Here is a 26,092-nt window from a genome sequence, read left to right as displayed (position 1 = left end):
ACTAGAGACAGTCTCGATAGCCCAGAGCCCACTGAAATTATCCTAAACTAGTTCATCTTAAACCTGTTTACCCTGCCTTGCCCATTCCTTCCCTTGGAAACCACAATCAAGGCTCTTGCCCTAGTATTCCCAGGCTGCCTCTGCCTCCTGACCAACCTGGCTCTCCATGTGCCCCCTCTTCTTGGGAACTGTAAGTAAGAAACTATCTTTGGTGGCAACTGTATCCTGATCTGTTGGTCTCACCATGCCTGAATACACATAAAATCTACATTTTGAAAAAACTAGTCACTAGGAATCTGAGTATTCTCTCCATTTAGTCAAGGCCAGAGGTGCTCTGAAAATTTCTTACTTAACAAGTCCCTTTTTGCCATTTCTTTCTAGTCAACTACATATAGTTATGTTGCTAGTTTTATGATATACAGTTATTGAAAACCTTCAAATTTATATCTTCTTATTATTTTATACTAGATTAATGGGATTTGTGAAGCATATTGACTTCATCATTAATCTCACTATGACAAGATTTTAAATTTTAGGGAAATTTTTTCTGGAAAGATTTCAGATAGTAGTCCCCTGAAATAAGATTATGTGGATTTTCATTTTCAGGGCACAGATGGATACTTCCTGTTCTTCAACTTATTTCAACAAAAATCTATTGAACATTTATCCTGCAGAGTCAGTGTCTTCAGTGCTGAGGTACAAATATACAAACATGAAGAAGACAATCCCCGCCTCCAAGCAGCTGAAGCGCGGAGACAGGGTTCTTGGGTTCCTCTCTTTGGGATCTAATGCCAGCTAGTCACTGATTATCAGATAATCCATGAATACAAAAAACAAACAAAGAAACAAACAAACTAAAAACATCACTAAATATTTACCTGCAGAACTGTTTTCCCTTTGGTACTTCTGTTTCTTTTCGGTACAATTCTCACACAGAAGCTTGTTATTCCCCATTAATAACTCCATAGATGTAAACTGGTAGAGACAGGACTGAACTGAACATTCTTTAGAAGTAGTTATATAGCTCTGAGAAAGGGTCTGAAAAGCATTTTGGGGACTGTGAGACACATGCTTCTCCTCTGAAAAATATAAATTATTTGTAACACTTAGTGCCTGATTTTCTCCTGTAAAATCTCTATCTCCAGTTACAGTGCTGCTTAAATGAAGTTCAGAAATAGCTTCAGTCACTCCCTCATCACCACTGTCAGTCTCCTTGGCGGGTGGTTCCGTTGCTGATGGATGGTAATTCCCATTTGTGTGCACAGAGCAGCCACTGCTGGATCTCGGCAACAGGGTCTGCTTAGAAGCACTTTCGGATTCCGAGGCCTCGCTGTCGGCATCAACACTGCTTTCAGAGCGGCTGGCTTCTTTTTCGCTGCCATCGGTAGGGTTTTCCGTCAGAGTCGAGTCAGTATCCATGATGCCTGCAAACACTGAAGAGTCCCCATTCACTTCAACATTTCCATTTTTCTGGTACACGACAACAGTTTTATCTTCTCCAGATGACAATTTCTTTGTACGTTTTCTGCCATGAATTAGTTGATTCTGTAAGTTGACAGTGTTTTTAGAGATAAGTGTTGACAGTGTTTTGTGACCTTACTGAAAATAAATGCCAGTGAGTCTTTAAACAGTCCACAATTATTAAATAAATACTATTTCTAGGACCTCTAAAATCCATCTCCTAAATCTACATAAACCTTTACACAAGAAACCAACAACAGTCGTTATCTGTTTACAGAGAACAGGGCTTTTGCGGAACAGTGCTGGGAGGGAGCCTTTCCAAGTGTAACCTTTGCATAATCTCTGTAGTTTTGGCACTTAAAAAGACTCTACAGAATAAGTTAAATCTGATAATATATCAATGTGCCAAGTAAGTACAAATAATAGCATGTAAAAACAATTTTTTAATAAAGTGAAGATTCAGATTTATTTATTTAAATTCATATGAGACAATTCAACAGCCAGGTATATCCCTAGTGAAATAATGAGTAGAGACGACAGTCATCAATGAATGGTGACATCACAGAAAGAGACATCAAACATGATATGCACCTCCTTGATGGAAGCAAATACCACCACTTAAAAGTTTTCTTGCCAAAAATTAAATAATCAAGCCTAAATCCCATCAGGCCTCTACATCCAACCGCCTTAGAGAGAAAATAAAGGAGACAGAGGCACCCGTTAACAACAATATGAATTACTATTGAAGTGGGAGTGTGAGAAACTGCTTTAAAACCTGATTTCTTCGACAAATAAATTGCAATGGAAGCCCTGGCCGGTTTGGCTCAGCGGTTAGAGTGTCGGCCTGCGGTCCCGAGAGACCCGGGTTCGATTCCCGCTAAGGGCACGTACCTCGGTTGCAGTTTGTCCCCGGCCCTGGTTGGTCGTGCAGGTGGCAGCCACTCGATGTGTCCCTTTCACATCGATGTTTCTCTCTCTCTCTCTCCCCCTCTCTCTCCCTCCCACTCTATCTGAACAAAAAATGGAAAAATGTCCTCAGGAGAGGATTAAAAAAAAAAAAATTGCAATGGAAAAAAAGGGGAGAGGGGGAATCGATAGATTAAAAGAGATTTAAGAGACATGGCGATCAACTACACTTTATAGTTCTTTTTTAAATCTTGAATTCAAATGCACTTTAAAAAGCAAAAACAAAAAACAAGTATTTATGAGACAACTGCAGAAATTTAAATGACTGGATATTGGTGCTGTTACAAAGTTATTAATATTTTAGGTATGATACTTGTTCTATAGTTGTGTATTTTAAAAGAGTATTTCTCTTTTAGGGATACACATTTAAGTGTATGATATTATTTGAGATTTATTCCAAAATAACCTTGGGGGAGGGGAGAGAAAGTGAGATATAGATAAAACAAGATTAGCCCATGAGCAGATAACTATGAAGCTGAGAAATAGGTACATGAGAGTTTATTCTATTATTTTCTCTACTTCTATATATTTTTGAAACGTTTCATAATAAAAAGCAGATGTCTCACAAATACATAATCTTACCTTAGCTTTAGATGAAGAATGCTTTTTGGTGATTCTGGGTTGATGAGTATTTTCTATAGTAATAGTGCCACTGTACTGACCATTATGTGTCTCCTGTAAACTTCTATATTTACTAATTCTTCCCAAAAGTACAGGTTTTGAAACCTATATAGATGCCATGTACATAACACAAGACTTCTTTAGGAAATAAATTCTGGATGTAATCTACTTTTTAAAATTTCTAACTCATTTGAAATATAATATCCTTAACATTAATCCTCAAAATATAAAGAATAAGGATTTAAATTCCTTGAGAATAAGAACTATATCATACTTCATGCATGCATACACAAACCCTAATATTGCTCTGCACAAACTCAACTATTGCATATAAAAAATAATGACTCACATATCTGATAATGTACTCAAAAAATATCTAAATATATGAATAAATAAACGCCCCTCACAAAAGAATTATTATTTTTTTCTTACCCTTTCTTCTATTATAGGAAGTGAAATATCAATAAAGGGATCCTTCACCATGGAGATCTTAAAAAGAAAACATATTGAGAACTTCAGGTAGAATTCTAATATAGACAATGTAGTTTCGTAAAGGCTTAAAGAAATCAGACTCCCCAGGCAACTTAAAATTTTAAGTTAAAAAGTGATCTTGGAACAAATAGCAATTTAATTGGGTATAGGAGCATGTATTGTTAATCAAAATAAGATATTCCAAAACTTTAATAAATGCAACCCTGTTGAATTTTATAATGTAGTCAATATCACAATATTTGAAGTAACTTCTAAATAAACTATGTTTAATAATAATGATTAACTAAACATATAAACATATTTTTGGTGAAATTAGTGCCATAATATAGATGAAATGTAAAAGCCATTAAAAAAGATAGTTTGACTGTGTTTTGTAGACCCTTTAGGGTAATTCTGTTTTCAAAGATTCTCTCTCTAGCTTGTAAGAGAGAAATCAACTTCTATGTTGAACAAACTAGAAAGTTAAGTAATATCTCATTGACACAGGCTGAGCCTCAATGCCACAGACTAGAAGGAGATTCAATATATAATTCTGATTGAATAAGACTAGAGGAGATAGAAAAAAATACTCCATAACCCAGGACAGGAGAATGTACATAAAGACTCTCTCTTTTACAATAAAATCTGACAAAAGTGCAATTCATCATACTTCAAGTCATACTCTTTCAGAAATATTCTTTATCAAGGCACTGAAAGCTTATACAAATGTATACATCTTTAAATTGTTGTTAAAGGACAGATGGCATTCCACCAAATAAAAATTATTACTAAATTCAAAGATCAGTCAAGTCGCCCAGCCAGTGTAGCTCAGTGGTTGATCATCAACCCATGTGCCAAGAGGTCACTGGTTTGATTCCCGGTCAGGACACATGCCCAAGTTGTAGGCCCAATCCCCAGTGAGGGTCATGAAGGAGGCAGCCAATCGATGTTCTCTCTCATCAATGTTTCTCTCTCTCTCTCTCCCTCTCCCTTCCTTCCTCTCTCTCTCAAATCAATAAAGAAAAAGAAAAGATGAGTCAAGTCTACTTAAAAAAAACTTTGACAGGTCATATAAAAGTAAACTTTAAATCAAATGTGTTAGATCAGCCTAGGTTATGTTACTACATTAAATTATTTCTATTGGAATTACATTTTAGGGCAATGCATACCGGATTGGGCAAAAGTAGGTTTACAGTTGTGAGTACACAAAACGAGTTTATTCTTTTTTTTTTTTTTTTTTTTTGATATTTTGTCCAGGTAGAGTGGGAGGGGGGAGAGAGAGAGAGAGAGAGAAACATCGATGTGAAGGGGACACATCGAGTGGCTGCCACCCACACAACCAACCAGGGCCGGGGACAAACTGCAACCGAGCTACGTGCCCTTAGCAGGAACCGAACCCAGGTCTCTCCAGACCGCAGGCCGACATTCTAACAGCTGAGCCAAACCAGCCAGGGCACGAGTTTATTCTTGTATTATTATTTATTGATTATTGTATCACTTTCCATACAAACTGTAAACCTAATTTTGTCCCACCCTGTAGTTATATAACAGTTATTCTTGTCACAGAACTTTCTTTTATTTCAGTCCAAGTAGCTAACACATCCAAGCATATTAAAATAAGCTAAGAGAACTCCACAGGCTTCTTGGGAGGAAAACTAAAATACACTTATTTTCAAAAATTATAAATTATGTTTACTTTCTAGGAGTGAAGCATATATTTTAAGAAGATGTTCAAAAATCGTTATGTAGTCATCGTCACAAATAAAACTGACTACTGATGATCTTAAGTGAACGAAAATAATCAAAATGCTGACTGTAATCTATTCCATGTTGAAGTGAATTTCAAAGTACCTACATTTGCACATTCTTCACACATGACTGTGCTAGTTAATTCACCAATAAAGATCCGATCTATGAAGTTCATTTTCACACCTTCGCTTCCATATGCTGTAAAAATAATACTTTTTAATTCAAAAACATGGCAACCATCAACCTTACAATGTAACATGTTTTATTCTGTTGATTCAAAAGAAATCGAAGGTAGATGTCCATTACCACATTTAACAATGCATTTTACTATATGACATTATAATGTCTTTCTCCTTTACAATTCTGTAGAGAAAAATGTTGACTATCAACAACAGTAGTCTCTAAGAAATAGCAAATTGCTCTTAAGAGGTAAAATAACTAGAGCAATAACCACAACTCGTACTCGATCTCAACTGCTCCCATTAGACCCTTCAAAGCCTCCGTGCCTAACCTAGGGATAGAAGGATGGGAAAGGAGGTTATGCTTTTAGGGCTACAGATGCCTGGACCTGAACAATGGAAATGACAGAGTAGTAGAAGACAAGTAAACACAGCACAGTGTAAAAAATTAACATGGCAATTAAAAACTCACTCACATACATAACTGCTCAATTATATTAAAAATGTCAGAGTTATTCTGTTTGAAAAATATTTCTATATCAAGGGAAACGATTCCAATGATTTGTTTCAAAATAATCTGGGGTTGGAAGAAACAGATGAAACATAATATCCCATGAATTGAATGTAGTAAGTGGGCTGCTGGGTACATGGACACATGGGGCTTTGTATACTATTCTCTCCACTTCAATAGATGTTTGACATTTTTCATAGTAAACACTGAGAGAAAATATGTTAACAAATCCATTCACTCCTGCTTCAAACTTCTATCTTTTTGGGGTCTCTATCTTCTAAAACATTGCATTTTCTAAACATTTTAAAACATTATTTGAAGCACTGAATGACAGAGCAGACATATCTGGATATGTAAATAAACACTTATTAATTATAACTATGGAAAAATTATGGTAAACTAAGATGTCATTAAGAAAAATTATACAAGAGATTAACAATTTATTTTTAAAAGATTACAAAACTGGAAAGAGACGAAAAAAACCTGGGCAGTTATTCTAAATATGCTCTAGATGGCACTGTCTCAAAACAAAAGAGCAAGCTTGAAAATCTGCATTTTAAAAAAACTTGAACCATTAAGTGCATATAGTTTGGCATATATAATCACAATGTATATCTGTTTATAAATTATAGACATGTAGTGTGTACCCATAGTAGTACAAAAAAATAGAAGTTAGAAAAGATAATTAATAAAATACAAATAATATTTTAAGTGTTTTCTAAAAATGATGACTTTATATTAACATCAGTTAATATCTCAAGGCAGAATATACATTTAGGACATGGTAAATCACTAATAACATGGAATGTAAACGCACACTTAAGCCCTATCTGGTGTGACTTGGTGGTTAGAGCGTCAGCCCAAGCACCTAAGGGTCAAGGGTTCAATTCCCCATCAAGAGCATGTAGCTGGGTTAAAGGTTCCATCCTCGCCCCCAGATAGGGCGCATCTGGGAGGCAAGCAATTGATATGTCTCTCTCACATCGATGTTTCTCTCTTTCTCTCTCTCTCCAAAAAAAAAAAATATCCTCAGGTGAGGATTAACCAAAACTAAAAACAACAACAAAAACCCACACTTAAATACTTATGATCAGTTTTGATTAGTCATTGTTTTTGCCTCAGATTTTGGCCAATGAAGAGTTAACAGGGGGAGTGAAGTAGACATGTATACTTGACCTGTTAGTACTCTCTTCAATAAATGGTTTCCTGCAGGAATCTTTGGAGCACTTAAGCAGTTTGTCTAGTTAGAAGTAGATTATGTATGTAAATCCACTCATCCCAGCACACCTCAACTGCAAAATGATACAATATGATAAAAGAGAACTTCCAAGTTCAACAACTTTTCAAGTCTTCGTTAGAACTTCCTATAAGAGCAACAGTGTCTATCTGTATATTTGATATTAATTTTATTTTTAAAAATTCACATGGATAAACTCTAACATTTTCTTTTATAACCCACTAGACTATCTTGCAGCCACTGGAGTAAGTATACCTTCATTTAAGGTAACTATTTTAGAGCATTCATTCATATAATGCTCAGTTCTTTTTTCCCTGTAAAGAAACTTTAAATATTTCCTTCCAGAAGAAAGTTTTAACAGTGAGAGAGAGTCAACATACCTTTAATTTTTTTTCTAGTTTCATCATCAGCAGTTTTAGTTGTTGGGTTGTTAAATGCTTTTAGAATGCCAGCTTGTATTCTCTACAAAACAAAGTCAATAAGAATTTATTAAGAATCTATTCTTTCAAAGCAGTATTTTGTGTCCCTTTAAATAGAATCTGTTTTAGTAACAGTTAACACCAGCCTCATCTTAATAATAGGACTTTCAAACAGCAAGGTACACTGGATCTCAGTTCCCTGGTCTGTAAAATAAAATGACTGAATGTTTTAAAATTTAAATATGTCCTTTCTTCCAGTCCTAAAATTCCATGAATGAACAATTTTCGTATTTGGGGGAGAATATGGAATTTGAGTCAAAGTTCCAGGTGTTTAGTGTCTCTCATGTTAAAATATTTTTCTCCATCTATGAAAAGTAAGCAGCACAGTCTCACTGTTCTCATACATTTAGACTTCTCCCTCTTTCCTCTTCTCTATTTGTCTCCCTCTCCTGCTTCTCTCCCCTCTCCGACTGTCCCTAAAATGATGTATTCCTTAATCAGGACAAAAAGTCACAAATAGACCATGTAAAATTTCTTGTCTATGAAAAAAACCTTAATATATGAGAAACTTTTAAACTGGTCACTATGAACTTCTATACAGATTATTTTATTTATATAAAAATATGACCAACCCAGCCAGTGTGGCTTAGTGGTTGAGCATCGACCCATGCACCAAGAGGTCGCCAGTTCAATTCCTGGTCAGGTCACATGCCCAGGTTGTGGGCCCAATTCCCAGTGCGGGGCATGCAGGAGGTGGCCAATCGATGTTCTTTCTCATCCATGTGTCTCCCTCTCTCCCTCTCCCTTCTCTCTTTCTCTTAAATCAATAAAGAAAAAAAAAAAAACCTGAAAAAAAGAAATTATTATGTCAAAAAGAAACTAAACCCAAACTGCAGACTTCCCAGAGAATAATAAAAACACTACATATTAGAATCCATGATACTTTCTACTGTTCAGAATAAAATTCAGTTTTAAATATTTAAGTCAATTGAAAAGAATAAAAACAAATAAATTAAGCAGCCTATTTATAAGTTTAGAAAAAGAATATCAACACTGAACAAAAGTACAAGAAGGGAGTTAGTGAGTCTGTGATAGAGGGACAAATAAACCCACTAGCTAACCTTAAGATAAGGATGAAAAGCATAACATCACAACTAAGAAAAAAAAGGGAAACCATCAACAAAATTAAAGATACTTGAAGTAATCATGAGAAACCACTCTGCTCAACTCTCAGGTAATTACATTTGGAAAAAAGTAGATAATTTTCCAGGAAATTAATCCCAAAAGAGAGAGAAAATCTTCCAGCCTTTATTGGGTAGGGGTTGAGGGGTGGGGAGAATGTTAAATAGCACTCCTCACAAATAGCTCCAGACCCTAACAATTCCACAGAGGAATGCCACTAAACCTATAGTACAGTTTGACCAAGAGGCTTTTATTTTAATAATGCATATTGTTATAGTAATATATGCCATCATATCGATAGATGTAGGAGAAAAGTTCAATCCCTTGATATCTCCTATTCACTATTATTATGTATTAAAGTTCTAGTCATTTCATTTGATAGAAAAATAAATCTCAGAGGTTTAAAGTTATAAAGAAGATAAATAACAAAGTCAATAGCCTTCATACACACACACACACACACACACACACACACACACACAAACCCAGTTAGAAGATATGGAAGAAAATACCCTATTTATAATAGCAACTAAAAAGATAAAATAGGAATAAACTTAATAAATGTATAAGATATAAAAGAACATTTTAAAACACTACTGAAAGACACAAAAGAAAACTTGAAAGATACACTATGATACACTTTCTTAACTAGAAAGATACACTATGTTCTTAGATAGTCTCTAACATTATAAATATTTCAATCTGCCCCTCACCCCAAATTGACCTGTCAAACAGATAGGTATATAAAATGAATGGAAAGTTGAGAAATAAACCCAAGGACATATGAAAATTAGTATAATTAGTATAATTAAGATGTAATTTATTAGATGTTATTAATTTAGTGGGAAAAGCATACTACACAGTTTAGATCACTGTACAACAGTTAAATGGAAAAAAATGAAATGGAATATATTTCAAGTGATCAAGAGTTAAATCTAAAAATAAATATTAAAAGTACTAAAAGAAAACATGGGAAATTCTTTTATAACCTTGGAGTTGGAATGCCCTTTTAACTATGACTCAGAGTCCAGAAGCCATAAAAACATTGTTAAATTCAAAAACAAAAAATTTTACAACTTTAGCCCTGGCCAGTGTGGTTCAGTGGTTAGAGCACCAGCCCACACTTCAAATGGTCTTGGGTTTGATTTAAGTCAAGGGCACATACCTTGGTTGAAGGTTACAACCTTGGCCCGGGTCAGGCTGCATGCAGGAAGAAACCAACAAATGTGTCTCCCTCACACTGATGTTTCTTTCTCTGTCTCACTCTCTCCCTTCCCTACCTTCCAAACTCTCTAAAAATCAATGGAAAAAACATCCTTGGACAAGGATTAAAAAACAAGAAGTACAACTTTATGAAAAAAAAAAAACAAACTGCTTCCACATTATAAGCAAAATCAAAATACAAATAAATAACAAACTTGGAAACATATTCTCTCCTAGTACACAAAAAGCTTTTAGAAATCTGTAAAGATACAAAACCCAGTAGAAAAATGGGCAAAAAAAAAAAAAGAACAGATGAAAAGACAGAGCCCCATTTAGAAATGTACACTAAAACTACCCTGATATACCAGTTATTTTCTACTTAGCAGATAGCAAAAATGGAAGTTTGACAAAACAGTCTTTTGGTGAGGCTATGGGGAAACCAACTCCCTTACCTGGCCTATTGCTGACAGAAGTGAAAACAGTATGCCTCTAGAGGACAATTTGTAACATCTATCAAAATTATAAATGTGTATATCATTTGATCCAGCAATCTCATTTCTGTACTTACACAGATATACCTACACACATGCAAAATAATATATACACATTATTCATTATAGCATTGTTCCTTAAAGCAAAAACACTAGGAACAATATATAAGGGATAATCAATAAGGAATTGGTTAATATGTTGAGCTAAAAAAGAAAGAAAAAAGGAAGCTTCCCATCTGAGATGGAAAGATTGCTACAATATCTCAAGTGAAAAGAGACAAAGTGCAGAAAGGTGTATATACAGTATATGCCACCTTTTAAATAAAAGACAACATATACATATGTATACATCACCAAATGAGAGCATAAACCAAGAAAGACAACAACATTGCAACATCAGAGCCTACACACAAGAGGCCAAAGGAACTGCCAGGAACAAGTTAGAAAAAATTCCAGAATGATGCCTATGCATCAAATGTGGGAGGCAACCAATCCAGGTTAGAGCAGTGAGACTTATGAGAAAGACATACTACTAACACCAAGATCCCCTCTGCCACTGTACCATGTTTTTAATCTGAAGACACATGAAATGGGGAATAAACTGCTAATGTCCTTATTCTCCCCTCCATCCATGCCCTGCCGCCTGGACCAGCAGAGGATACACATTATCCTGCAGAATCATCCTGCTTTGACCTATTCCTGAGAACCATGGGCCAGAAGCAGAAAACACAGAGCAGCATTAGCCTTTTTGCACCAGAGGGCTAGTACCTGGTCTCTGCTACACCACTGCTAGATGCCTTGACTTTGACACATCCGACTCAGAACACATGACTTCACCCACTGACTTCCTCAGAAAAAGCTCTTGCAAACTCTAGAAAAAGCCAGATCATAATCCAGAGATGCTCTCAACTTATCTTCTTTTGGGAGCCTTCCTCCAACAATAGGTTTGTGCTTGCTACTTTTGCAAAACTAAACAATATATCATTTAAGCATACATCAGTAGCTCTCAAAATTATAAAACAAAGCAATGGAATGATTTTTTTAAAAGTCAAAATTGTGGTAACTTTTAATAGGAAAAAAGAGCAGGTGGCTTATATGATACTAATAACATTCTACTTTTTTTTTTTAACTCTGGGGTGAGAAGGATTGCCACTGGTATTTATATTATGCTTTGAACTGTATGTATATTTATACATTCTTCTGTATGCACGATATGTTTAATAAGTTTTTACACACTCCACCAATACTTGTGGAACTGAATTTAATTTATTTACTGGCCTATGATCATCAGTACATATTTCCTAGAACTGCTCACTATTTTCTTCTAGTGTATTTTAAAAGTTAATGCAAAGTTCAAAAACAAATATATACAAAGGTGGGTATAAAAGTAAACAAACAGTAATCCATACTATGTCACACTGTCCTAAAATATACTTATATGCAGAGGTAATCAAAATAATAAAATGTGTCCCAGAAGCTATTAAATATTGAGATAATCTCCAATTCAGACTCAATAAATTTGAAAATTGATATAATTCAGATACTAAGCTAAAGTTGACTTACACATTAAAAAAAAGAATTTCTTTAACTAAAATAAATAAATCTGAATGGTGTGAGTTCCATGCAGGAGAAATGTTTAATGGACATGAATGAAAGATTCCAATAAATACCAATATTCACCTGTAAATATTTAATATAACTGTAAAGACTCTCTAACTACTAGAAGTAAAGACCTCTAACTCAATTTAGAAGTCTGTATATTTATTCTACAATTTGAATATTTTATTAATTTAGACATGACTTTCCATTTGATTTCATTGTTTACTATGTTTTAAAATGTAAGCTATGATTATCACAATCTTTAAAAAAAAGTAAAAACAAAAAAGCCAACAAAAAAAGAGTAAAAACAATGAAGTTGATTAAATTATTAACTTTTAAACTGTTAGACTTTTTTTTATTGTACCGTAGCCACAAATTTATATCTTCTGCTCTATACTGTTACAGAGCTAATTAATAGGTAATTTATCAAGTTAAATAAAATAAATGGGTTTAGGTCTATCTACAACCTCTCGTTGTTAAAAGTTGTGCTTTGAACCATTTAGGTTAAAGGGAAAGATAGACTTTGGTCAGGGAGCTGCTAACAGTTGCAGCACATTAATCAACTAGCACAATCCAAGTTCAACTATTTCAAGCCTCCATCTTAAACTTCTTTCAAAAACAAGGATGCAAAAAAAAAGAAACCTCGTGATTTAAGTTAGCTGAGATATTATGCCTTTAAAATAATCCTACTCAACAATCCAATAATGTATTAAAGTGTATGTCTTTGAGAATAAAAATGTAACATCATTAATTTAGTGATAGCTCAAATTTTGAAAAAATGAAGCACATATATTTGGAAGTTGAAAAGACTGCTTATAAAAGAAGTTCTTATAGTAAATTTGATTTTATTTTCACATAAAAAATTTACAATTTTTTGCGCAAATGATCCCTTTAGTCCTCTATTCAGTAAGAGCATGTTATACTTCTGAACTTTATAGTCATAAGAAAAAGACTTTAATGAAACAACACGAAAGGAGGTCAATAGTTTTCAGTCATTACTAAAAGATTCTGGTGGCAGACATAATGCTATGGCCTTTCTTCAATCAAAAAACACATGGCAGTGACAAACGACAACAACAGTACGACTAACAGCTGTGGGTTCCCAGGCCAGACAATGCCCCTCCTGCCTGGGTACACACTGCGACTGACCCGCCGACTCTCCTTGCTTACAGGGCTGAAGAGATCCCCAGACTTGACATTTTAATTTTGCCACGCCATCTAAAACCTTCAAAGAGAGGAAGAAAGATGAGAGCTTTCAAAAGCCAATGTTTCCTGCTATACTGCCTGAGTTTTTAAGTTACTTTGAATCCCAATGCACCATTATGACAAAAACAATAATTTAATATGAAACAAAGAGTGACATCAAGTAATACAAGGGAAATAGAAAAAATAATAGGGATAGATTTTTTTTTTGTTTTATTTGTGATAACAACAGAGAAAAACAATATAAAGAGATAATTTTTCATTCTATTTACAATGATACAGGACCACCATGTAGTAAACATATTCCTACAAATCATAGGCAAAAAATTATTCTAGCAATTGATAGTCCAAGTTAATCTTAAAGTAACTCCTATATCATCTGTAGGCTCAGAAAAGTCAAAATACATTTACTAGTCCTAATACAAAGGCACAGCATTTCTCTCCACCTTGCTACCTTGTATGGACCTTCTCAACAACCAGAGTTATTAAATTAGATTTAATAAGTTTTTAAATAGTGAAATAATTATGGTTAAATTTTAAATTAAAGAAAACATATAATATTTATACTGTTCAGTGAAGACCAAGCATTAAAACAAAACTTTATAAAATTAGAAAAATCACATTTGTTTGGTAGTAAGAAAGACTTAAGTTTGAATCTCTATTCTTGGTATGTTTCTAGAGCAAAGAAAATGTGATAAAATCTTAGCTCATGGGAGACTGTGTTAATGTCCCGCAAATTTAATTAATTATAAATCACTTAATTGATTTTTTAAAACAAAGTACGGGTAAAACATAATATACTATTCTCCTGTCAATTTAACAGTTTATTCAAAGTAAAACCTCTTCAAAATCCCCCAAGGAACTAGTTAGTATAACTTATTTAAGAGACTTGTTGATTTTGTTTTGTTCCCAATTCGAATTCTTAACAAAAATCGTCCATTTTAAGGTAGGCACAGACAACTAATTCAACAGTCTCTGAGCATCTACTATGTGCAAGGCACATGAGATCCAGTACCATTTCTTGAGGAGATCACAACCTAAGCTGACAAAGACATAAATTTAGGCCGGCCAGGTGGCTCAGTGGTTGAGCATCAACCCATGCACCCAGAGGTCACTGGTTCGATTCCCAGTCAGGACACATGCCCAGGTTGTGGGCCCGATCCTCAGTGGGGGGCATGCTGGAGGCGGCCAATTGATGTCCTCTCTCTTTGATGTTTCTAGCTCTCTCTCTTTCCTTTCCTCTCTCTCTAAAAATCAATAAAGAAAAGATATTTTTAAAAAATTTTAAATAGAAAGTGATAGGGTTCATAATCAAAATATATAAAAGTAGAGATGATAGCAAGGGAGTGACACCTTCAAAAGTTTATTTTAAGTCAATAAAAAGACAATTAAAAATGGCAATGCAATACACAGTCCACATCTGTAGATTCAAACAACTGTGAAAAAATATTCAGGGGAGTGGGGGGAGGGCATGTTATGTTGTTGCTGACATGTACTATGTAGTTAGGCCTACAATGGTCGCCTCTGTATTTAACAGCTACAAACCTTTTTTTCTTGTTATTATTCCCCAAACAATACAGTATAACTATTTACATAGCACTTCATTATCTTAGGTATTAAGTAACCTCTACAAATGACTTAAAGTATTTGGAAGAATGTGCATAGGTTTTATGCAAATACTTTTATACAAGGGACTTGAGTACCCCAAGATTTGGACATCTATGAGGGGGTTCTGAAACCAATTCCCCACGGATATTGAGGGACAACTGTATACTGTTTGGTAACATGAGGTAGTGACTAATTTTTTAAGATAATTTTGTAGAAAATATTAGAATGCTAATAACTCTCTTCACTCAAAATTGATTGGTAGGACTAAAGAAACACTATAATGTTACAATTTAAAGTAGGATTAAAAAATAGGAGTCCACCCTGCCTAGTAACATACCACCTACCACAAGCATATGAGCACTTACTTTCACGTAGTTGGTTTACTACATATTAATATATAGATTTTAAAAAGTGTATTCACCTTGAAGAGAAAATAGGATTTCACCTATTATGACAAATATGATTGACAGGGGCTGCCCACAGTACTGTGTTGAGAATGATGCTGAGATCAAATCCAGACGTGGCAGAACTGTTATGAATAATCAGCAATGTCTGCTGAGTAAGAAACGGGGGGACGGAGGATATGTGCTGCGTGTTTGACATCTGTAACATTTTCTCTGAAAAAAATTGTATCCTATTTGTATAGGACCCCAACAAAAAAGTTGAATTTAACTAATTTACTATTAAAGTCAACAAACAGACAATCAACTAAGGGACAGGAGTATACAAACACTGTTTAGGGAATTTATCCAGTCCATGAAGCATTCCTTCTTTCCTGAGAAAGATTTCCTGACTCAGGATGCTGGGGCCCCCAGCCATAAGTGCCTGATCCCTGAGTATGTCCTAATCAAACATGGGATAATGAAGTTTCCCTCTCCTGGGAATTTAGAATTCAGATTTATAAACAGCCAGTTTTGTTTTTATGCATGTAGAATTGCAACATGCAAACTCTACAGTGATCATGTGCTACTACTCAGACAGAGAAGCAGAGAAACTACTCAGTCTGCAGAGAGATGAATGAAGAAAACCTACAGACCCACAAAAAGTAGGAAAATAAGAATACTTTCTGGATTTCAGAGAACCTTCCTGTCCCTGCATTCCTAGCTATAATCTCCTTCATCTGGAGAATTAGATATTTTTCTTTATTTAGGCTAGTGTGAATTGTTTTCTGTTATTTATAGCCAAAGGGCATTAACTAATAAAGGATAATAGGAGTTGTGAGAGAGTGAAAGAAAATAATTTTATAGAAAAGTCAAAGAGAGGGAGAGAGAGAGAATAAACAGAATAGTTAGGGAAAAAATCAAGTTAACTTCTTAACTGCACATTAAAATTACGGCATAAATGAATTCCTTCAGTTTTGTTACTCTTCTTAAAGAGTTTATGTGATAAACATAAAGAAACCTGACCTTTGTTTCTTCTGTCCTCACTGCATCCAGCAGATAATGCAGAAGCTCCTGACTGTCCTGTTGCTGAAAACTTTTAAATCGAGGGGCCCTATGATTTAAAAACAAAACAGGAAAGAAAAAAAGGATGATCGTTTCATCAACAATACATTACTAAATATTTAAAATTACTTTGTAATACCATAGAGTCAAAGATTCAATTTATTTCTTCTTGAACTAAGTCAAAAGACAAAATGTGATGACTGTTCTAATTAGGAAGAGATCTTAAGTGTACTAAGAACAATATGGCTATCATTTATTAGGTAACTACTACATGCCAACCACATATAATGCAAAAGTCACATAATCCTCAAACAAGCTTGAAATGTCCATTTTCTCCAGTTTACATATGAGGTCTCAGCCCTGGCCGGTTTTGCTCAGTGGTTAAAGTGTTGGCCCACAGACCAGAGAGTCCCGGCTTCGGCTACTGCTAAGGGCACATACCTTGGTTGTGGTTCATTCCCGGCCCCGGCTGGGGTTGTGCAGGTGGCAACCAGTCGATGTATCTCTCTCACATCAAAGTTTCTCTCTCTCTCTCTCCCTCCCACTCTATCTGAAGATAAAAATGCAAAAATGTCCTCTGGTGAGGATAAAAATAACTAAATAAAAATTAAAAATCTATATGAGGTCTCAGAGGGATTATTTAAATAATTTGCAAGGTCACCCAGCAAGCAAAAAATAATATTCAGCCCTGGCCGGGTTTGGCACAACTGTTAAAGCGTTGCCCGTGGACCAGAGTCTCGGGTTCGGTTCCTGCTAAGAGCACGAACCTCAGTTGTAGTTTGTCCCCAGCCCCAATTGGGGTTGTGTGGGTGGCAACCAGTTGATGTGTCTCTCTCTCTCTCTCTTCCTCACTCCCTCCCTCCTGCTCTATCTGAAGATAAGTGCAAAAATGTCCTTAGGTGAGGATTTAAAAAAAACAACAGTATTCAAATCCAAGCCACTGTTCTCTATTATCTTCCTACCTTAAATAACCAAAAGAAAAGCAAATGATTAAAATAAAGAATTATGAACTGATGTCTCTGCGAATGTATTTATTTTGAGGATCTGACAGTTAGATTTTCTCTGTATTAATTTTTTAAAAATCAGGTTCTATTCATAGAGACATCAACACAACAAATTTCATTGATTTCAGTAATTTTAAAAAGTAATATTCCTGGAAAAACTCTGATGCTAAATGAACATTTTTGTTCTAAATTTAGAAAGATCTCTGATCTAAGATGAAGAAAATCTTTTGTCAAAATAACACAAAATACTAAGAATATCTTATGTAGTACAAGACAAGTTTACAACGGTCTCATTATAGTATCGTACACAACATACCTCATTTGTTATACATAACAGTGCTGTTAAGGAATTCATAATTAATATGAGCTTCATTTTACACTTGAGATAACTGAAGAACAAGCTGAGTGCCAATGACATAAATCAGGTCTTCTGACTCTTGAGTTCAGTGCTTTAAGCATTATTCCTCATTATCTCATGATAAACATTCATCCCAGCAATGCACTAATGTGAGGCCCTGCTGCTACAAAGCTGTCTGACTACTAGTGACTCCAGCCTGCAACAGGAACCACCATTTCAGTTACTACTACTCAGTCTTGCTAAGAAGCAGCAAACAGCACCATGATGTTAAGAACTTTCATTTACTCCCGATAGGCTTCCCCTTCTGCATGTGGTAGATAGTGTCCACCTCCTAGATCAGAGATGAGGACAGAAACCAAGATAGACACATTTTCAAACCCTGGTTGGGCCTCCACAGCTGGAATTCATGAAAGGTAGAAATTGCACAGCACAACCCTTGTGCTGCAGGTATCAGGAAAGGTCAGTGGAGTGGAAGAAGGCTGGAGGGGGGAGCAGAGGAATCCTTAAGAGAACCTCACCAGCCAGGTGGCAGGAGACGGAGACAGTTACGACTTTCATAACAGACACACAGGAAGACAATCAGTCCTGAACAAAGGAGAAGCTGTCCCCACCGTGACTCTGCCTATAGTTCCATCTCAAGCAGGCACAAAGCACTTACTGCCTTCCAAACCATTGAAGAACATTTAATATGCCTGGGGTTTTGTTTTTTTCTCTTTCCTCCTTTACCTAGAATGGGGAAAAAAATCATATAATGACTTACAGAATCTCTGATAAAATCTATCTGAACTACCGATACCAAAAGAGACCTTCACGCTGAAAGGATAGCCCTGGCTGGTGTGGCTCGGCTGGCTGGACATGTCCCATGGACCAGAAGCCCAGTCAGGGCAGGCTCCATCCCCAGTGCAAGGATGGAGGGGGGGAGGCTAGGGGGTGCAGGAGGCAGCTGACTGATACTTCTCTATTTCTCTCTCCCTCTCCTTTCCCTTCTCTCTGAAGTCAATAAAAACATATTTAAAAAATAAAAATCAATTTAAAAAACCTTTAAAAAAAAAAGCTTAAAGGATAAAAAAAGAAAAACCATCAAATATATGAAAAGATTCACCCTATCAAAATAAGGGAAACACTACGGCCATAGGAAATGTACCTTAGTAAAAGTGAGGAATATAAGGGAACTTTTAAAAACCTCGCATTGTAAGAGAAAAATGTACGCATACTCATAAAACAGGAATAGACTGTCAAGAAAAAGAAATTCTCCTCTGGGTGAAGGTGAATCAGTCCATTCATAATCCAGAAACTCCCTCTACTCAAAGAATAACATTAAAAAAGAGAAAACAAAAGAGGTCTTGAGTGGAATTCAATTAAAAAAAAAAAAAAAGCCACCTACAGAGCAAAAATAGAACTCAAAAAAGGTAGACAAAAATCATAATAGACTTGATGGGCTCTGGGCCTGAAAAGTCAGCCCTGAAGGGTAAAGAAAACTAAATGTACTCACCTGAGACAGGGAGCAGAGTCAGGCTCACTACATAAGGACAGCTGATCTTCCCAAGGGCCACAAAAGGAACCTTCAGACAAATGGTGCCTAAGGCTACAACAGAACACAGCCTAGGGACCTGAAGTTGAGCCAAGCCTTCCACCCTCTTCTCACATCCCCCAAAACACGGTTACTATGAACCACTAAGAGACCTGGATCTCGCCTGGCCAGTGTGGCTCAGTGGTTGAGCTTCAACCCATGCACCAAGAGTTTGCTGGTTCGATCCTTGGTCAGGGTACATGCCTAGGTTGTGGGCCAAATCCTCAGTGGGAATTGGCAGGAGGCAGCCAATCAATATTCTCTCTTATCAATGTTTCTCTCTCTCTCTCTCTCTCTCTTTCTCAAATCAATAAAGAAAAAAAAATTTTTTTTAAAAGACCTGGATCTCTAAGGACCATCTTTTCTTTTTTCTTTTTTTTAACCCTCACTCAAGGATATTTTTTCCATTGATTTTTAGATAGAGTGGGAGGGAGGAATGGACAGAGAGGGAGAATGACAGAAAAAAAACATGGATGTGAGAGACACATCCATTGGTTGCCTACCGCATGACCCCACCTGGGGCTGGGGATTGAACCTGCAACCCAGGTACATGCCCTTGAATGGGCATCAAACCTGTGACTCTTGGCCACTGAGCAAACTGGCCAGGGCAGGATGAGGCTGTCTTAAAATTTTAAATTTTTAGGCAGTGCGGAGCGGGTATGAGGAAGGAGAGGTGATGGGAGTGGTAGGAAAACAAGGAGGGGTAGAGAAAATGGGGATAGCAAGTTGGGCAAAGATAGCTGAGGACTATAAACAAAGAAATCTACTCCAAAGGAGCCTGCAAAGCAATTCTGTCAAACACACAGAGAAATCTAATGTTAAAAAAAATGAACTGAAATGAATTTACTTCACTCCAAATAAATGTTATAGAACTGTTCCAAAAATGTTATAATAAATATGTTGAAAATGTCCAAAAATATACAGGCATAAATGCCATTAAAAGCCTGGAAATTAAGAAAAGTTGGAGAAAATTAAATAACATGTAGATATTAATAAGATAGCCAACTAAACATATTAGAAATAGGACAATAAAACCACAAATGTAAAAATACAAGAGATAGGATAAATATTAAACTACACAGTTGAAGGGTGAATTAGTAAATTAAAAAATAAGACTGAAGAGCATACCCAAATACTACAGTAGACCACATTGCATTCTACCTTGAGAATTTAGTGGCACTCCATAAGGTACATGACACACCACAGAATATACTTAAGGTAAATCTAACCACATCACTTTTTGATGAGTAAAAGCAAAAACCTAAATAAATGAAAAGATATGTCATAATCTTGCAATGGAAGACTCAACATTAAGATGTCAATTGTCTCCAAAACCCATTCAATGCGATTCCAATTGAGAAACTAAGTCTAAAATTCATACGAGAAAGCAAAGGACCTAGAATAGTTATTTAAAAAAGAAGAAGAAGAAGAAAGCTCAAGGACTCACACTATCCAATTCTAAGACTTACTACAGTAATCAAGACAGCGCAGTACTGGGGTAGCGATAGATCAATGTAACAGAACTGAGTCCAATAATAGATCCAACATATCTGACTCAAATCATCACCTGATTTTTAAAAAAATCACTTTTCTTAATATATAACTTTTAAAAAAATACATAACTCTTTTTAAATATGTAACTTTTTTCCCCCCTCAGAGGGCTGGACAGACCCACGGGTTTCAAACCACCCTCAAAAGCATGAGTGGTTAGCAAGCTGCAAGCTTGACTCAAAGAAACCGCTGAGCTAAAAGCCAGCCCTAAATATATAACTCTTTTTAAAGTAAACACAATAAAGCACAAGAAATTCAATTTTTAAATGTTTTCCAAATGTTTGTCCTACAGATGAACTCTCACAAGTACAGTGATATGTATATAGACACAATGGCACACACAGGGTGGGCAAAAATAGGTTTCAAGTTGTTCACATGGAAAAATACAATAGTTAATAAATAATAATACAAGAGTAAACTGTTTCATGTACTCACAACTGTAAACCTACTCTTGAGCCCCACCCTGAATAAATATATATATATATACACACACACATATATATATATGTAAAATAAATGTTATATCCACATATACTATATGGGAAGATGTATAAAACATAGTAAGCAAAACAAGCAAGTTACAGACAATTTTTATATGTCTGTATATGCATAATCACTTTTAAAAATAAAAAAACAGCCCTGGCCAGTATGGCTCAGTTGAGTGTCGTCCCATGCACCAAGAGGTCACTGGTTGATTCCCAGTCAGGGCACATGCCCAAGTTTCAGGCTTGATCCTTGGTAGGGGCATACAGGAGGCAGCTGATCAATGTTTCTCTCTCTATCCTCTCCTTTATTCTTTAAAAAAAAAAAAATCAATAAAAACATATTTAAAATAAAATAATACTAATTTGAATTTTTATCTGAGCATCTATTACTTTAAGAATTTATTAAACATTTATAAATCTTTATAAAACCAGAAAAAAATGATACAAAGCAAAGTTATTTTGGATAGAGGCTAAAACAAATTTCTAAAGCGCATAATATCCTAAAACTTTCTTAACTTTATGTCTCAGAGACTTTTCATTTTGTTGTTGTTCTTCAGGCTTTGAAAAAACAGCATTTGCCAAGTAAATGAAACATAAAATATACCCTCTATATTTTGGATTACATTTAATTTGATGTCACATTATGCTAAGTGAAATAAGCCAGTCAAAGAAAGACAAATAATCCATAATTCCCTTTATATGAGGAATCTAAACTAATCAAATTCATAGAATCAAAGAGTGGAATGGGGGTTGTGAGGGGCTGGTGTGAGGCAGAAATGAAGAGTTCCTAACCAATGGCCAAAAAGTTTCAGTCAAACAAGATGAATAAGCTCTAGAGATCTGCTGTACAACATTGTACCTACAGCCAACAATATATTACATACAAAAAAATTTTAAGAGGGTAGATTTCGTGTTGTATTCTTTCCACAATAAATTTTTTAAATAAATTAACATTGGTACAATACTATGAGATAAAATATAATAAAACACAATACAGCCCGGGGGGTATGGCTCAGTGGATTGAATGTCATCCCATAGATTGAGAGCTCCGGGTTCGATTCCGGGTTAGGGCATATGCTTGGGTTGCAGCTGGATCCCCAGTAGGGGGCGTGCAGGAGGCAGCCAATCGATGTTTCTCTCACATTGATGTTTCTCTCTCTCTCCCTTCCTCTCTAAAACATCACCAAAAACATATAAAACATTAAAACACACACACACACACACACACACACACACACAAACACACAATACAATACCATGGCACAGATAAACTTAAATTAACATGAAATTTTAAAGATTGCAGATATACAAAAATGCAACTTCATATTTAAAGAATTTTGTTTCTACATATTTTAGTTAATGGTGGACTGGACTAGTTTATAAGTTCCATGAAAAGGTCCATTTTTACTACATTATACCCTGTGTACCTGAATTCTAGTAAGTACTGACAACAAAGTAAATTCTCAATTTTCTAGATGAAGGAATAAATAAATATATTAAAGTTAAGTCTGGACTTTTATGGTATGGGTTTTATTTATTTATATCCAGGCACTCAAAGATTTTATTTTTAAACATACTGTAGTATCTTGAGAAATTCACTTAAACTCTATTTGCCTCAAAGCTCATCTTTTAAAATAAAGAAACTAGATTAGATGATCTAGTATAGCACCTTTTAGATTTTACAATTCTATAGTTTTTATACTTTGTCATGTTGCATCATGGGCTTCTGAGATAGAACAGACCTCTATTTGAATCCTGGCTTTGTCACTATGAAACGAGGTAAACAACTCAACTATGAGTCTCAGTTTCCTTACATATAAAATGGGGATAAATAATCATTTCTTCAGAGTATTATGAGATATAATTTCCATAAATTATGAAATAACATAATACAGAGCTGCAACTAAACAATGTTAATTCTTTCTCTTGATAGTCTAGGCAATAACAGCAATGTCGCAGTAAGGTTGAAAATACTCATATTAAGTATAAGCACAATAGCATTTCGTAACTCATGATTATTAATATTAAGAATGTAGGTGCAGCCCGGCCAATGTGGCTCAGTGGTTGAGCACTGACCCATGCACCATGAGTCACTGGTTCAATTCCTGGTCAGGGCACATGCCCAGGTTGTGGGCCAAATCCGCAGTGGGGGACATGCAGGAGGCGGCCAATTGATGTTTTCTCTCATCTATGTTTCTATCTCTCTCTCCCTCTCCCTTCCTCTCTCTAAAAAAATTAAGAGGAAAAAAAAGAATGTAGGTGCACCCACTTCTGACAAAGCTGACTGAAGAGAGCTTTAGGAGAAAGCGATTCTTGTTCAGTTTCCTTCATGCTGTGAAGAAACAGGATCAAGGCTGAGGTCAATGGTCCAGGGCTTGAAAGTTCCACCATTAATGGATCCTTTAAAAACATTATCAATTCTATGTCAGAAATATAGAATACAGTATGTAAAATCAAACAGTTCTACTTTAAATGACAACTAAATTACCTCAACTGTATTAAGAAACTTTATTCCCTCATATATAAAATATATTAAAATGAAAATGGAATTAAATGCCTTATCTTGAAAAACACAGGTATTCTCATATCGTCTACCCTTTACTTAATAAAACTGTTAACTTCAGAATGACATCACCGATTTTTAGTTGCTTGTAACTGTCCCTTAAAGTGCTCTCCTAGAAGTAAAATTATTCATCTACTTGATATTTGTACATCTTCACAAATAATCATAAATTATATTAGCAAAACTCCATACCCTTCTTTTCCCCAAATATTTTACTCTTAAATAGGAATGGGAAATTATATCACCAAATAGGTACACCGTCTCTCTCTTTTAAAGGGAAGAAACAAAAAGGTAGATAAGAGTAACTTAAATTGTGTGAAGGATCAATGCACTTTATTCTAGATTTTTTTCCCCACCAAGTTTTGTTTTATAAAATGTTATTTTCACCAGTAACCCCTTCCTTATACACAATGAATAAAAAGCAGGTCCCAAATATAATACTCGAACATTATACTATGTCATCCTCTAGGACAACCATCAGATATGTTGTCTCACTCATGTATTCATGAAATACATGTTACATATATATTTCATATCAACTATCCTTTAAAAACCCACCATCTGGCTAAAACCATAGAAAAAACAGGTTATAATTTTCCCTAGCTTTTGAATATCAAAAGTGCTTTCTGCCATGTTGAGTATATTGCAGGTTCCCTCTAAGGTCAAAAGTAAAATCTGAGGCAGTTCCAAAGCCCAAGCATTAAGGTGTAGTATCACCCACTCCCTAATAAAGCATTTTTAGACAAAGTAAAAAATCTTCAGAATAAAGTAATAACCTTAGTTTCTAAAAGTATACTTTAACTGTGAAAACAAAAGTAAATCTGCTGATGAGAATGCAATGATGCAATGATGAATCTCACAAACATGTTGACAAGAAGAAGTCAAGTGCAAAACAGTATATAGTATATGATTTCATTTATATATAATATTAAAGCAGGCAAAACTAATCTGTCTTGTTAGCAACCAGGTTGGGGGCTACCCTTATCCGGTAGGGAGGGAGTGAATGGAACGCCACCTGAAGGGCTTCCACTGCTGGTAGTGCTCTGCTTCTAAGCAAAAGGTTGGTTAGTTTCAGTATAGTGTGTTTACTTTGTGAAAACCCATCATCTGTACTATTATGATGTGCACTTCTCTGTATGAATTCTTAGTTTAATAAACAAGGAGGACAAACTTCAGCAACATCAGTGGTTCATCTCAAAAGAGCCCTTACCCAGATGGTTTCATTTCTTACCAGCTGAGAGTCTGATGAAGGAAAAATCTTGAGTTTTGTACCATTTTCTTTGATCTCATTCATCAGTTCAGTGAGGATGTAAGACTGTGCCAAGTTCTAAAAAAAAACAAAAGTAAAGTCTTCTGATTCAGGTATACCATGCCTCTGATTTTATGGAATAAATTACTCTCTCAAAGTTTCAACTTTCATCTAGCATAGCAAAAAGTTTTTTTTTAAGTTAAAAAATTTTAATTGAATAGATTTTATATTTAATAAATGTCACTGTTACTGATAGAGCCATGGTAAAATACAGAGAAGACATTTAAGGAGCACTGTGGAAAAACAAGGTTTATGTATGTGTATGATAATGGCTAAAGATGGCCTAAAACAAAACAAAAAGAAAACAAAAATTTCTAGTTGAACATTAGCAGTCATTTGACAGCCTACAGGAGTGCAAAAAATATAAATTAATTAAAATTATCTTTTATAATTTACAAAGCTTTCTTACCTGCATAACTGCATTGAAAAAGCACGTGTTTCCTAGATTTGTAATTCCTTTCACAGATGTTACACGACTGCCTTTTCTTTCCTTCTTTGTTTCACATTTTTCTTCACAAAGTTTTATAATTTTGGAAAATGCACCTAAGTTAGAGAAAACATAACTGACGTGAAATGTAAAATTAAATATATATCATTTGACATCATTTAAATACAGTATTATTTGAAATCAAATAACATGCTTCCCTTGAATCAGTATCCCTGAAGCCAGGAACACAAATGCAAATAAATGTCTTGAGTTTTGTATCTTACTGCTAAAGCAATTAATTTTAATTCACTTTAATTTACACATCTGTACCTCACACTACATTGCAGGATAAATTCCAGATGAATAAAACATTAAATACAAAAGAGTAAGGTAAAAATCAAGTATAAAAGACTCAGATCTTGGTTTCTAAATACCATTCCCTACTTAAAGGAATGTAGACCCCTTAAAGAAAGGCTAATT

At 35.1% G+C, this 26,092-nt stretch overlaps 1 protein-coding gene across 5 annotated transcripts in view; it reads right to left on the bottom strand.

Annotated features, from left to right (window-relative positions):
* Positions 1–26,092, bottom strand: part of USP45 (ubiquitin specific peptidase 45) — a 66,298-nt gene that overhangs the window by 11,301 nt on the left and 28,905 nt on the right. Inside the window, exons 6-14 of one of the 5 annotated variants that reach the window (XM_036248544.1) lie at positions 25,595–25,728; positions 25,108–25,203; positions 23,583–23,713; positions 16,307–16,394; positions 7,576–7,657; positions 5,375–5,466; positions 3,481–3,537; positions 3,010–3,153; positions 879–1,545 (exon numbers count right to left, since the gene is read on the bottom strand). In XM_036248544.1, the coding sequence (XP_036104437.1) occupies positions 879–1,545; positions 3,010–3,153; positions 3,481–3,537; positions 5,375–5,466; positions 7,576–7,657; positions 16,307–16,394; positions 23,583–23,713; positions 25,108–25,203; positions 25,595–25,728 (1,491 nt within the window). Of the gene's footprint in view, positions 1–878; positions 1,546–3,009; positions 3,154–3,480; positions 3,538–5,374; positions 5,467–7,575; positions 7,658–13,259; positions 13,285–16,306; positions 16,395–18,365; positions 18,415–23,582; positions 23,714–25,107; positions 25,204–25,594; positions 25,729–26,092 lie in introns of those variants that run through there. The other 4 variants (XM_036248545.1, XM_036248546.1, XM_036248548.1 and 1 more) reach the window with 4 other exon arrangements.

The sequence above is a fragment of the Molossus molossus genome, unplaced genomic scaffold, assembly GCF_014108415.1.
Source record: "Molossus molossus isolate mMolMol1 unplaced genomic scaffold, mMolMol1.p scaffold_m16_p_8, whole genome shotgun sequence".
NCBI lineage: Eukaryota > Metazoa > Chordata > Mammalia > Chiroptera > Molossidae > Molossus > Molossus molossus.
The sequence above is the reverse complement of the archived record's forward strand: the minus strand, read 5'-3'. Positions and strand labels throughout refer to the sequence as shown.